Here is a 15506-nt window from a genome sequence, read left to right as displayed (position 1 = left end):
TGAGTTAAGATGTATAAAGAGTTACATAAATTACTATATCCTTCTTTACACTGAATAATACATGTGATTCACTCGGACTGATAAATAATATTATGGATGAATGGTGTTTAAATTGCCCCTATTATGCTATTTTTAAGGTTCCTAATTTAGTTTTAGAGGTGTCCTCCTACAATAGGTTTGATGCGATACATGCAATACACAGTGATGCGAACAGTAACGATGGCGTCGGTTTTTCCGCATCATTTCCAGCACGAGTCTCATGCTTTTGAAGAGCAGTTAAGTGGATTCCCAGCTCAGAAAACAGCGTCTTCTCAACATGTCGACAACACGAACCAAACTCTTCCAGTCTCAGCTGCAACTACAGTGTTTGAGAGTCAAAGTAGACGTTGATCGCCGTCAGCCAATGAAGATCACAGGCTGGCATTATGCTAATGTGTTACACATGTAACAGGAAGTGAGACTGGAATTACTGACGACTCGTTTCATCGATTCAGAATCAACTCTTTCTTTAGGAGACGATACGTTTATTTGTCGTGCACTTTGATCTTTAAAACTTTGCAGATATTTTACATTCACAAACAGCTCTATTATTACACTCTACATGAAAGGTAATATCCCAAAAAAGCATATAGGGGCTCTTTAACATGCACCATTCATCTTTACTGAGGAAAAGTCATAGGTCAAATGAATCACCAATGCTGTATATGTAAAATTAGGGAGGTTAATGAATTATTGTTGATTGATCAGAAATTTCATTGAATAAGCTAACCCAGATATGTAATAATTTGTGTCATTTCCTGTACCGTACCGAACGCCCTGTATCCGTTCATGTTGCTAATATATGGATGTGTGTTTTGAGGTATTAACGTTAATGATTTGAATGAAAATCGGTTATTAATATTCCGGAGAATTCCTTACAGTATTTAAGTAGCAAAAACGTAACTTTTATTTAATCTTTACAGACATATTACATGTACAATATCTTCAGAAACACTGGACCTTACATTTTTAGTATAAAATATATTGAATGCGTTCATTTCATTTGCATCCAGAAGACCTCATTGTTAAAAAGTGTCAAATGTTTTTGTCTTTTATATTGCCATACACTGTTGTACTGTCTGTTTAGTGTTTATTTGTCATCTTTGTTTTGAACTATTTTCTTTGTTCACCATGAAGCTGCAACTTGTTTGCAAATATATAATTATTTTTAATACCAATAAACCACTTTAAACCTGAAACTTCTCCTTTGTCAGTGTGTTTTTACAGGTGAGGGTTGCTTTATTTTAGGAAACAGGCTTATAAAATAAGTTGTTCAATAAATGAATTAAATTACAGCAATACACTGCTTTTCTAAAACTAAACAAAAGTTAAATATTTTATTTTGATATCGCCACAGACAGTCTGTGTCTGTCTTTATTCCAAGAGCCTCAGCATCCGCGTCTCACAGGATCCTATCAAGTCTGACTTCCGTCTTATAGCTGTCCTAGATGAGTGTTTTTAACTTTGTTGGTATGACGTATTAACTCTGGTCAGCTCCCTCCTGCTTATTCTCAACTCTACCTCTTTCCCGCAGCCTCCATCTTGGTGGATGGTGGTTCCCAGGTATTTGAAGGCTATTTGTTGGAGATTTGTGTGCTTTGTGCCGTCATACTATCTCAATCTTATACTTTCTTCTCTTCCAGTAGGTTTAGTCTTGCTTCAGTCCAGCTCCTTCTAGTTTTTCCCTCCATATCTCCAGTCTCCTCTCTATCCTCATAACTTATAACAACGTCATCCGCAAACAGCATTGCCCAGGGTGTCTCCTCTATATCTTCCGTGATCACATCCATAATTATTATGAATAGCAGTGAGCTGAGTGTTGAACCTTGGTGTAGTCCAACCTCAATCTCCATCTCCTCTGTCTCTCCAACATTGGTAATAACCATAACCTGCGTTGTACATATCTTTGATGATATCAATGTATATCTCTGGGACTGTCTTAACCTGATGCAGTGTCTCTTGGTATAGTCGTATGCTTTTTCCAGGTCTATGAACACCATGTGTATAGCTTCTTGTTAAATTCTCTATATTTCTTCTGTAGCATCCTCAGGCAGAACATGGGCTCGATGGTTGATTTATATATATATTTTTTAAAATATTTTGTTAGGTGACAGGGGACACTGGCACATTAATTTCGGATGTGCCCTACACGATTTTTCATCCAAAGTTTTTGAACGATTAAAAAAAAAAGCATACAACATAAACATCCAGTTGAATCAAAATAAGGCTTTTTAATTCTACTTCCTCTTTTACTTCGAATTACAATTCTGCATCCTGCTTTCCATCTCAATTCATTGTCAGATGCTTCCTACAGGAGGCGACATTTACAATAGATGTTGAACAGACGATCAGATCCACTGGCATTAATACAACAAACCAGCAATCCGTGTCCCAAAAACACATCGTAACGTAAGTTAGCAGAGACAACGAAATTTATCAATTTTAGCTTTTTTACTTTTCATAGAGGAAAGCTGCTCTGAAGTGTTTAGTATAATTGCAGCAAACATATTTGCTATAGGCTAAATTGGTTAAAATCACTTTTCTTAAAAGCACTGTGGTCATTAGCTAGCTGTTCCATAACATTTTGTTTAAAAAAATGTATAATAATACAGTTAATTTATTTTATCATCCTATTATTATTTTATATCAAATATTAGTCCTGTCTGAATCATTTTGCGCAAGTGAAGGGAAGAGTTTCTCTTGACCAATCAGCGTTCAGAGCGGAGCTTCTACCTGAGCAGGGACATGAGCACCTGTGTGAAGATCTCTGAAGCTAGTATGTGTGTGTGTGTGTGTGTGTGTGTGTGTGAGGACACTCAGGACAGTCGTGCACCACAATAGGTTTCGGGAAAACACACAGATAATGGAGACTAGCGGTGTTGTGCTTGTCTGTGTGACCTGCCTCAGTCTGTGTACAGGAGCGCGTGGCGGTAAATATGATATTTTCGCGCGCGTTGTGGATCTGGTGTCTCCGGGCGAAGAGTTCCTCACAGAAGACGCGCTTCTCTCGGTGTTCGAGCGGCTGGAGAGCCGCGTGCACTGCTCCGGTGTGTCCTGTGGGAAGGTGAGACGGATTTCAGGAATTTTTGGGGAAATCGAGGTCCAGCTGAGAGACTCTGGTAAATGATAATTAATGGGACATAGTAGCCTACAGTAAACAAAAATAATAATATTAATGATACAAATACTGTGTTTCCCATGATCTAAGCTATAGCCTAGTTATATAGGCTACAGTATTTCTATATTAATTTTATACGTTTGGGGTGATCATAAAAATACACTAATTTTGATATTTCTCTGGTGCTTGTTTTTTCTGCAATTTTTACACAAAAGTTGGTAACGCTTTATTTTACGACCCGCAAACAACTGCGTAAGTAAACCGAAATTACGGTGTACATTTCTGTAATTATAGCGTACTTCCGTGTAGGTATAGGGGAACAATATGTTAAGTTTGGGGTAATAAAGGGGTAACAAGCAGATAGTATACAACCTGCAAATAACTTCGTAAGTAAACTGAAATTACGGTGTACGTTTCTGTAATTATAGTGTAGCCTACCTTCGTGTAGGTATAAGGTAATAAAGGGGTAACAAGCTATGCAAGCAAATTATTTATAATGTAATTATTTTAACAGGTACCTATTATGTTAATATATTCCAGGCAAAAATTGTACGTCTGTTGTATATAAAAGTTATCATCACATTTCTGGCAAAATATGTTCTTGTGCAATTTTACATTTAATTTTGGCATCTGTGTTGATTTAACATTAATTAATCTAGTAAGAAAAGCCAATAAATTCATTTTTTATCATACTGTGCTTACATACAGCCAGACACGTTTCATTTTCAACCCACAGATGTCAAAATTACCCTGTAAAATTGCACAAGAACATATTTTGCCAGAAATGTGATGATAACTTTTATATAGCCTACAACAGACGTACAATTTTTGCCTGGAATATATTAACATAATAGGTACCTGTTAGTTTTAAAATAATTACATTATAAATAATTTGCTTGTATATCTGCTTGTTACCCCTTTATTAGCCTACCCAAAACTTAACATATTGTTCCCTTATACCTACACGGAGGTAGCCTACACTATAATTACAGAAACGTACACCGTAATTTCGATTTACTTACGAAGTTATTTACAGGTTGTATATCTGCTTGTTACCCCTTTATTACCCAAAACTTAACATATTGTTCCCCTATACCTACACGGAAGTACGTTATAATTACAGAAGCGTACACCGTAATTTCGGTGTACTTACGCAGTTGTTTGCGGGTCGTAAAATAAAGTGTTACCCAAAAGTTTTCCGAATAATAAATTTAAAACGTTAAAAATAATAACTTTTTTTTTATTTTATTTTTTACTTTTTATACTAACATATCCTTTTTCCAGATTTTTTTTTTTACAGTTTCCAGACAGTTACGCCAACTAGATTTCTTTTTTTTTTGGCGAGAGAAAGAAAGAACATTGACACTGTAGCCTATGCATGACATAATGATTGATATAATCGGTGTTATAGATCTGTTTTGCACAAGAGACAAGGAAGCATCTCATATGCCAAGAACAGGTCATATTTGACCCTAAAATGAAAATAAATTTGGCTCATACTTTAGACCAGGGTCCAATTCTCACTATTAACACCGACTTTTGCCTCAAACTCCAAATTCCTAGTTATTAATAGTTAGTAAGGTAGTTGTTAAGTTTAGGTATTGGGTGAATTAAAGGGATAGTTCACTTTGAAAGAAATTTTTGGTATGTTTTAGTATGCTTACCTCAAGGGCATCCAAGATGTAGGTGTCTTTGTTTCCGCAGTAGTTTCAATTTTGATATTTTTAGGTCAAAGCGTTCTTGTCTGTCAGTCATATAATGCAGGTCTATGGTCACCACCTCAAAGAGCATGCACAGAGAAGTCCAAATTAAACATGATTTAATGACTCGTAAATGTAAGTATTGATGGCCTAAGACACGAAACGAGCGGTTTGTGTGAGAAAACGAACAGTATTTCTATCGTTTTTACCTCTTGTAACGCACAGACCGAAGCGCCCGCGCCCTCAGATCACTTGGACGTGGCTGTGGTTACAAGAGGTAAAAACGATATAAATACTGTTCGTTTTCTCACACAAACCGCTCGTTTCGTGTCTTAGGCCATCAATGTGTACTTACATTTACGAGTCATGAAATCATGTTTAATTTGGACTTCTCTGTGCATGCTCTTTGAGGTGGTGACCATAGACCTGCATTATATGACTGACAGACAAGAACGGTTTGACCTAAAAATATCAAAATTGAAACTACTGCGGAAACAAAGACACAAGACACCTACATCTTGGATGCCCTTGAGGTAAGCTAAAACATACCAAAAATTTATTTCGAAGTGAACTATCCCTTTAAGGGATGTAGAATATGGCAATGTAGAATAAGGTATTAATATGTGCTTTATAAGTACTAATAAACAGCCAATCAATATCCTAGTAATATGCATACTAATAAGACACTAGTTAATAATAAGAACTGGGCCCTAAACTAAAGTGTTACCTAAAAAAATTAAGAAAATAAGGCCTATTTAAGGATCAGATTTGTGACATCATTTTCATGACAACTAAGCACATTTTATGTAACGGATGTCAGAAATCACATGAGTATGTTTACATTTATTGAAGGCAAACTTAAACTGCATACACACACTGTAACCTTTCACACATCTCAGTGTCTCTCTGCTGTATAGTGTCTGTCTGTTGAGCATCTGCAGCAGCTGTTGAGGAACTACAGCAGATCTCAGGAGCTTCAGATGCAGGACTTCTTCACGGTGGCTCCTGCGTTGTGTCTGTTCCTGAGCGCCCCGATGGAGACCTGCAGGGCCGTACGAGAGGGACGCTGGGACACAGAGACACACCAGTTCATCCAAACCATCTCAGACCTCAACCACACCGGCCGGCCTCCTCACCAGGGCTTCCCAGAACATCAGGGTTTGGAGAAGCTGTTCGATGAGATGGAGATACACTATCAGCCCGACACACATGAGGTCAGTAACTGCAGAACAGCTTCAGGATCATTCAGTATCATAGTATACTGGTGAAACTAATATATTATATAGACTCATTACATGCAAAGTGAGATATTTCAAGCCTTTATTTGTTATAATTTTGATGATTATGGCTTATGAAAACCCTAAATTAAAAATTATAATATTGTGAAAAGGTTTTCATAAGCTGTAATCCATAATCATCAAAATGATAACAAATAAAGGCTTGAAATATCTCACTTTGCATGTAATGAGTCTATATAATATATTAGTTTCACCTTTTAAGTTGAATTACTGAAATAAATGAACTTTTGCACGATATTCTAATTTTTCGAGTTTCACCTGTATATCAAAGTTACATGGTCTTGATACACATCTATTATTTGTCTGTCCACATTTCTAGTCGTGTCTCTCTCTGAATGCCGTCCTGGACGAGAGCGGAGGTCCTCCCGTAGAGCTGGACGCTGTGTTGGGGAACGTCCTCTATCATGTCCTGCGTGGAGACTGTCTCAGAGCTCGTGATCTTCCTCAGAACGGATACTTTCTGGATTACATCTTCAGCCATTTTGGCTCTGATAACCTCACGCTTCATGGTATGACGGACTAATAATCCTGATGATGTTGCACTAACCTGGAAATGTTCATGTGGGAACATTCGGTTTTATTTAAGTAAAAAAAAATTCGGATCATTGTTATTTTAGTATCTTTAATATACTATTAAAGTTCTTAGAAAATATAAAAACATTCAACATATTTATATTTTCATTTTAGTTAAAGTTTTAGTAATTTTGCTGTGTTTTTATCATTTTTATTAGTTTAAAAAAATATGTCTATATGGTTTTTATTCTTTTATATTTCAGTTTTAGTATTTCAAGTTAAACCAGAGATATTTTAGCATCTTTGAGATACTATTATATTTATTGTTATTATTTTTGAAATAAATGTTATAAATATATATTCCATTTTCATCTTAGTTAAAATGCTAGTAATTTTGTTAGTAATTAAAATAAAAGTCAATTTAAATGAAAATGAGAAATTCTGTCTCGGCAACCAACTGAAATAAAATATAAAGCAAATTAAACATTTTATTTTATTTCAAGTAAAATGTATTTTTTATGGTTTTAGTTTCAGTTATAATAAAAGCCATATTACCATATAGCAAAGACTTATGCTAAATGAAAATGAGAAATTTTACCTTGGCTGAATTAAAAATAAATTTAAAGTTGTTTTTAAGTTAACATTTATTTTATATCAAATGACGAAAATGTTTTTTTTTGCGGTTTTAGTTTTCTTTTTCTTGCTAACTATAATAACCCTGCTCAGGTCAGGTACAAATGGCACTTTTCACTCACATTATGGCACATTATAGTTTCCTCAGATCAGTGTTTAGGTTTCTGTGTTCTACATTTATGTTTATGCATTTGGCAGACACTTTTATTCAAAGCACAATTTTTACCAGTTCATGCATTCCCTGCCGAACCCATAACCTTGGCTATAGCAAAAACATTAATATGGAACGTAAAAATGTCCTCCTGGGTGGAGTATAAGTATGTTTAAATACATATTCATGTTCTTTAACATTTCTGAAGTACTTTGATGTACAATAGTTGGTTTGAAGCTGGACGTTTGTGCTCTATTTTTAATGATGCTATTGTTACTCAGATTTTGAGGAGCTTCTGAAGACACTAAATCTGGGTGGAGGAGAAGACCATCACGATGATGTCCACCTCGAGCCTCATCAGGAGGATCACCATAATAACAGCAGCTGGGATACAGTAAGACACAGCCGTGTTTGTGTGGGGCATCATGGGAAATCTTTGCATGCTGTAGGACTGAGCAAGTTCTGTAACATGACATATCAACATGAATAATTGATGTTTAGCTCTCTTGATTGATGTTGTGACATAATGTGTAATCTGAGACCGTGCAATCTGTCCGTAATGATAATCATTGAAATTGATTACAAGTCGTTACAAGTGCTAATTTTTCACATTTTTTTGAGTGAAAACAGAAAAAACACAACATTTGAAACATCAAACAGAATGAAAACATGCATATAAAATCTATATAAATATATATATAGCCTGTCATTTGACATCCATGCAACTAATAAATCAGGGAATTGTACACACTAAACATGCATGTTTATCAGAAAAATGAAAGTAACTGAAGCCAAATTATATATGTTAATGATATGCATAAAAAATGTGCATTGTGTCTACAGATGTGTTTCAGCGCTAAAGACCTGCTGAGGATCTACCAGCTGAACTCTTCATTGCTGACCAGAGATCAGTTCACACAGCTCAGTCCTGCTCTGATCCAGCAGATCCTCAGCGGAGGCTGTTCTGAGATCAGTGTCACACACGTGACCGCTGATTCTCTGAGCACAGCCGAGAGTGAGTGACAGATCAGCACTGAACAGTTAGTCTGAGCTGCATAGCATCAGGCTTTTGACTATTGATATAAACTCCAGAAACATATTCTAAACAATATGTAGTAACAAACCTTAGTTCTCAAGCTTCCTTCAAATGTCTGTGCATTCATACTGTAGTCTCACTATTCAGGCAGCTGCTATAAACGCGTCATTTTAACTAACTTTAACTACAGCATTGAGATTCTCTTTAAATTGTTTGTCTGCCATGAAGGCGAATGTTATGAACTGCATTATGAATTATGTCAAAAATTATGTAAGCCAATTTGATTGGGAGTGACAAACATCAATATAGTTGACCATATGTTTGACATTTAAATGATTGCAAATTAACAAAAAAATTACAGAAATTAAATTAAGATTCATTATTTAATCAACATCTGAAAACAGAAAATCTAGGTTTTTAATTCAATTGACTTTGAAATTGAACTAAGACTTCTGTGCAAGGCTATAATAACTGGTCAATGCCATGCTATTTGAAAATAGCCAAATATTAATCTGTCTGTATGATATTTATTTTGGTGTCACTACTATGTACATATTTTTAATTTGACAAAATAATTTTTATTTACGCATTAAATTGATCAAAAACAACAGTGAAGACATTTATGTTAGAAAAGATATCAAATTTAAATAAATCCTAAAAAATATGAAGCAGCAAAACTGTTTTCAACATTGATAATAATCATAAATGTTTCTCGAGCAGCGAATCATCATATTAGAATGATTTCTGAAGGATCATGTGACACTGAAGACTGGAGTAATGATGCTGAAAATTCAGAGGAATAAATCACATTTTACAACATATTCTAATAGAAAAAAGCTATTTTAAATTGTAATAATATTTCACTGTTTTTACTGCTTCTAATAAAAAAATGCAGCCTTGGTGAGCAGAAGAGACTTCTTTCAAATACATTTTTTAAAATCTCTCTGACCCCAAACTTTTGAGTGTAATATCTAATGGCAACAATTTAAATGTGAAAAATGTATAGTTAAGTTTGTCAGAAAGTAAAGATTGTTTGTTATACAGTATGTTATGAATGTTTAGATGATCACTTACATTCAGTTTCTGTATCAGAAACATGACACATGACCGCTTGCTTTTCTGGTTCTACTAAAATATTAAGTTATTGTTGGCATCGTTCTCTTGACAAGAACAAGGACAACCAGAATCATTCCTGAATGCTGTGACTTATTATTTTAGTGACCATCTCTTCCTGGAGAAGAACAATCCCTCCACTGTCTGAATGTTTACAAAAAGCAGTCTGAAGACGGCACACCTGTGAATGATCTCTTTATATGATCCCTCAATGAGCGCTTTGTGTCCAGGATATGGATATGCCACCCTCGCCAACATCGTCATCTGCCTGATGGCCATGTTTGGGATCGTGGTGCTGCTGTTCTCCAGGTGTACGCAGGTGTTCCAGATGTGCATCCAGTTCTGCATCAGCCTGGCTGTGGGATCCCTCACAGGAGACGCTCTTCTGCATCTGCTTCCCTCGGTAGGCGGACTCACACGCGTCTGAATAGGATGGGGTTCGTATTGTTCTCATTGCTTTGTGCCTGTAGTTTTTAGGTCTTCATGCACATAAAGATGGACACGGTCATGAGGAGGAGAACCTCGACTACGTTTATAAACTCCTGGTGGTCCTTGGCGGCATCTATGTCTTCTATCTGATGGAAGCCGTATTCTCCATCATCACTCGACATGGTCGTCATCATGATGGAGTGAGTGACTGAGTCTGCAGAAGAAAAGGCTCTATATAGAAGCTTAAAGGGTTCTTTCAGGCGCTTCATAGAATCTTTTAGGGGTTCCAATCATTTTGATGATTTTTAGTTTAATTAATTTAATTAATTAAACCGCACATTAACATACTTCATCACTAGAAAAAATGAAATGACCCATTAAACATGAAAGTATTATGCAATTCCAGGTGAAAAAGACGTACTATTAAATGTATTAAAAATGTACTTCAGTATGTATTTAGTACAATACAAATATACTTAAATGCATTTAACAGTACATCTTTTTCACATTTCTCCTTTTATAGAACCTTCTTGGCATAAAGGGTTCTTTAAAGTTGAGTCTCAAACCCTAGGATTCAGTTAAAATGTCTTAAAACCCTTAAAACGAGATAAATTTAGCATGACATTCAGAAGCAACATAGCAAAAGATATTAAGACTTTTTGATAAACGCACATACCATTAAAAAGAATAAAAGAAAGAATTAAAAAAAGAAGATATTAATATTTTATTTCAGCATTAAATTGACCAAAAGTAACAGTAAATACATTTATAATGTTACAAAGATTTTAAATAAACGCTGTTCTTTTGAACTTTTAATATCAAAGAATCCTGAAAATATGCATCACGGGTTCCACACAATATAAAGCAGAACACCTTTTTTAAAATTAATAGAAAACACTTATTTATATTGTAATAATATTTCACTGTTTTTACTGTATTTTGTAATTAAATAAATGCAGCCTTGGTGAGCAGAAGAAACTTTCAAAAACATTAAGAAATCCAACCGACCGCTAACTTGTGAATGGTGGCATAAATGTGTTTTGATTTTTACTGCACTGGTGCTTTTTCACTTGTTTGCAGCTTGTTTATTCTTTAAACAACAGGAAAAAAAATAGTCCACACCACAACTATAACAATAACGGCACAGAGGAACGATATCATCGGAATCACTTTCACAAAGATTTTTTGATGAGCGATATGAATGCGAAATGGCATTTTAAGCTTGACTAATAAAAATTGGTGTAGAGCAGACTGGTCCCACTGAAAAGTTTTATAATTATGTTATTAAGAAGGCTCAGGTCATTCTTTGTACTGATGACCACCCATTATGAACTGAGTTTCAGGCCGTTGTTTTAGAGAACAAAAAATTTAAGATTAATTTATGTCTGTGGCTATTAAGATACTAAACTGCCCTGGCCCTAACGAGAGTTTACTTAGCACACAAAAATAATCAATTTATTAAGAATAGAGCCTGGTATTTTTATGTATGTATCCTGTATAATTTTTTTTATTTAGGAACTTTTGTATGTAATAGTTTATCTAATATGTATTACATGGATGTGGTTAGTGTTTCTGGCACTTTGTTGCAGTCTTCGATTCCCTAAGTGAGACAATAAAGCGAGTCTGATAAAAATGTGTGCAAGTTTATAAATAATAAATAAAAGAGTGCCTAAGACTGAGTCTTGGGGAACGCCAGCGGTAAATTGCAATGGATAAAAACATTGACAGCCAATCAGAATCCATCGTGCTTTAAAAAGCTTGAGCATTTAAAGAGACAGACGACAAAACTGCAGCTTACTGTAATAAACAGAATGATATCGTCCGCTGGTGTGGATGTTGTTACAGTTATCATTATATTTATCTTTTAATTGTATTTTTTTGCTGTGTGCACTGGTATGACTGGATAACATTAGTAAGGTGGCCGCCACATGAGCTGACTTGCCTTAAAGGGTCTCTGTTGTCCTGTTGCAGGAGTCCGACCCTCATCACTGCGATCACAGTAAAGTTCTGCAGATGTTCCAGAGCAGCAGACGCAACAACAGCTCCACCTCACAGGACGAGCTGGTGAGACCGTGTTTCTGTGCGAACGTGGACCAAATAAACAAGCTATCATGTTACAAATCACTACACAGACACTACAGACAATACTAGTTTTCCCTGAGGAGGTCAGGTGTCATCATATTACACAAACCCAGACAGTAATTGTAAAAAAACAGGAGGTCATTTTAGGATTTACAGATTTTATTATCATCTGAATCAGGAATGTTGGTGTTCATTGGTGGCGTTTTTGATTGTTTGTTTGATTAATGAATGGATATTTAACTAATTTTCTAGATTAGCTTTAGTCAGTTTTAGACAGGAAAATTTGGGCATCAGAGGTGGATTGTTTTTATTTATATATATATATATATACAATGTCTCTAAAAATTAGACAAAATCCTGTCTCGACATTCAGGAACATCTGTGATTTGGGCGTATAATTTTTTTTCCATAACATGTCTGCTTTATTTTGAGCATCAAATACAGTGTATCAGTGCAGAAACATCACAGTCTTCCTCTGTAATCATCAGTTAATACTGTGAGTTCTCATTGATTTCAGGTGAACGAGCAAAACAATGAGAAGTCCTTCCTGGAGCCGTTCAGCAGCGCACGAGGTCAGTTCATGCCTAACACTCAGTTAATAATCAACGCTCGCTTATTAAACACAACTAGGCTGTAAATAATTACACCACAATTAGAGTTAATCACATGTTTGTGCATTAAGGGAGTAAAATGACCTGTTATTAAAGTGACCTTTACCAGCACCATCCTATGAGGTCACTTGTAAAAAAGGTTCTGCTATAAACTTTTCATGAACATTTCTATTTTCTACACCTCATTTCAAAAGCTTAGATTCAGTACGATTTTTTTCTCTTCTGCTCAACAAACGGTGCATTTACTTGACCAAAAATACAGTAAAAAATACACATTTTTTCTATTTGAATATATTTAAAAATGTAATTTATTCCTGTGTTTATTCCAAAAGTGACTGAATCTTTTGTAACATTATAAATGTCTTTACTATTTCAAATAAATGATGTTCTCTTTTGAACTTTCTATTCATCAAAGAATCCTGAAAAAAAATGTACCACGGTTTTCACAGAAATATGAAGCTGCAACACAACTGTTTTCAACATTGATAATAATCATAAATGTTTCTATTAGAGTGATTTCTGAAGGATCATGTGACACTGAAGACTGGAGTAATGATGCTGAAAATTCAGCTTTGATCACATCTTACAATATATTCACATAGAAAACAGTTATTTTAAACTGTAATAATATTTCACAATTTTACACTTTTTACTGTATTTTTGATCAAATAAATGCAGCCTTGGCGAGCAGAAGAGACTTTCATAACATGATAAACCCGTAGCGATGTGACCCGTAGTGAGCCTCTGTCTCGTGTCCCTCAGAGAAGCGTCTGCTGCCGTTTATGATCACCATTGGTGACGGCATCCATAACTTCACGGACGGTCTGGCCATGGGCGCTGCGTTCTCCGTGTCGTGGCGCTCGGGACTGGCGACGTCACTGGCCGTCCTGTGCCACGAGCTTCCACACGAGTTAGGTGAGATCTCAGGAGGTTCATTTGAGAAGATAAACTAATCTAGCTACTGAAAATGCATTGAAACCAACTAGAAAAAGTAAGTTTGTCAAGACAGACTATGAATGTTGTTTGAAGGTTACAGAAACATGTAGTTTGAATACTAAGGCTTTCTATGTACTCTTGAAATAACTCTTGTACACAATGTACAGTAACATTACTGTAAAGCGCAGTCAAACAGGTTTTTCTGTTTTCCTGCACACACGTTTCCTTTCAGGAACATAAAATGAGATTTCTCATAACTTATAGTCATGTTCATAGAGTCTTTATGCAGCAAAAAATCATTTCAACCGGTTTAATGTTAAATCCGCATTAGTAGATTTTGTGTGAAACTCTGTCACATTAAAATCATAAGATAACAAAAGTATTATATTTTGCATAAAGTAAATGAAGCCTGCCTTTATTTATAATTACATTTAAATAGTGAATTTTTAAAAGTTATTAAATATAAATAATATAAATAAAATATATAACATATATATACACACACACATTAATTTGAATACATATTAAATATAATAATATAAATAAAATATGTATTACCAAAAAAAATTCACACACATTTTTAAATTAATTTGTTTCAATATTTCAATATTACTTTATATTATATTATTTTTTTAACTATTAATTTCTTTTTACATTTTCAGTTTTCATATATATATATATATTTTTTTTTCATTTTTTTGATGCAAAGTGTATATATACACGCACACATTTTTAAATTAATTTATTTGTTTCAATATTTAAATATTCCTTTATATTATATTAGTATTATATTATGTTTATAACTATTACATTTTTTTTTACATTTTCAGTTTTCATATATATATTAATTTTTATGATGCAAAATATAGTTGTATGTTTATGTGTGTGTTTGATCTGTGCTGTTGTGTGCAGGTGATTTTGCGATCCTGCTTCACTGCGGTCTGTCTGTGAAGCGCGCTCTCCTGCTGAACGTGTGCAGCGCTCTCTCCTCCTTCATCGGCCTGTACATCGCTCTGTCCATCTCCACACACACACTCGCTCAGGAGTGGATCTCTGCCGTCACCGCCGGGCTCTTCCTGTACATCGCCCTCGCAGACATGGTGCGTTTGCTGCTTTCAGAGCGCAATAACTGAGCAAAATAGCCAACATATATTGTGTAAAATGAAAATGACGTGCTATGTGGGCTTATGCTAAAAGCAGAAATATCAGATTCAATTCTGAAGAGTCGATGTTTTTTGAGGGGAAAAATCAATATATTGTAGTTTCCTGCATTTCTCAAGTAAAACAAACATCTAAAATATGTGTGTCATCAGATCATCATAAAAACCAGGCTTAATTTCTCTGTTTTATTCTCGTCCAGCTTCCCTCCATGCTTCATGTGGACAGTAAATGGCCGTGGCTGGTTTTTCTCCTGCAGAATCTGGGTCTGATGACCGGATGGGGGATCTTATTACTCCTGTCTTTATATGAAGATCAGATTGGAATCTAAAATATGAGGCCGCTTTGTACTAGTGTATTATCATATTCCCTTCCTCGAGCATGTTTGTGTGATCGTCACTTAAAAGAATGGAAATTTGTGCCATTTATAGTGCGGCCATGTTTTAATATGGGATATTATTCATTTTAAAACCTATTATTTTTTAATAATATTATTGTATTTTTAGAACACCTTTTACAATATCTTCAGAAAATGTAAGTCTAATATAAGTTTAACGTTTGAAACGGATAAATCAGCTTTAAATCATCAGCACTTTAGATATAACATTCTATGTGTTGTTTCTATGAAGATGTAACTGGATTGAAAATATTGCACTTGATATATGAAAGTGATTTTACATCATGAAATT

The 15506-nt window shown here is 34.9% G+C and overlaps 1 protein-coding gene across 2 annotated transcripts; it reads left to right on the top strand.

The window, feature by feature from the left end:
• The first annotated feature begins 2835 nt into the window (after positions 1-2835).
• Positions 2836-15389, top strand: LOC130069020 (zinc transporter ZIP4-like). 2 transcript variants are annotated; one of them, XM_056232701.1, is made up of 12 exons: positions 2836-3103; positions 5775-6071; positions 6475-6664; positions 7734-7846; positions 8296-8467; positions 9832-10004; positions 10072-10230; positions 12002-12094; positions 12630-12684; positions 13486-13638; positions 14572-14759; positions 15020-15389. In XM_056232701.1, the coding sequence occupies exons 1-12, from the start codon at positions 2903-2905 to the stop codon at positions 15146-15148; spliced, it is 1923 nt and encodes a 640-aa protein (XP_056088676.1). In that variant the 5' UTR covers positions 2836-2902; the 3' UTR covers positions 15149-15389. The 2 variants fall into 2 exon arrangements, with proteins under 2 accessions (XP_056088676.1, XP_056088677.1); XM_056232702.1 differs by having other exon boundaries at positions 2962-3158.
• Positions 15390-15506: the final 117 nt, after the last annotated feature.

This window comes from Rhinichthys klamathensis, unplaced genomic scaffold, assembly GCF_029890125.1.
Source record: "Rhinichthys klamathensis goyatoka isolate OS25496 unplaced genomic scaffold, OSU_Roscu_1.1 h1tg000354l_1, whole genome shotgun sequence".
Lineage (NCBI taxonomy): Eukaryota > Metazoa > Chordata > Actinopteri > Cypriniformes > Leuciscidae > Rhinichthys > Rhinichthys klamathensis.
The sequence above is the reverse complement of the archived record's forward strand: the minus strand, read 5'-3'. Positions and strand labels throughout refer to the sequence as shown.

Coding starts and splice junctions, on each gene's coding strand:
- LOC130069020 (XM_056232701.1), top strand. CDS start 2,903: ATGGAGACTAGCGGTGTTGTGCTTGTCTGTGTGACCTGCCTCAGTCTG. Junction 6,665..7,733: donor TGATAACCTCACGCTTCATG/GTATGACGGACT, acceptor ATTGTTACTCAG/ATTTTGAGGAGCTTCTGAAG. Junction 13,639..14,571: donor CGAGCTTCCACACGAGTTAG/GTGAGATCTCAG, acceptor TGTTGTGTGCAG/GTGATTTTGCGATCCTGCTT.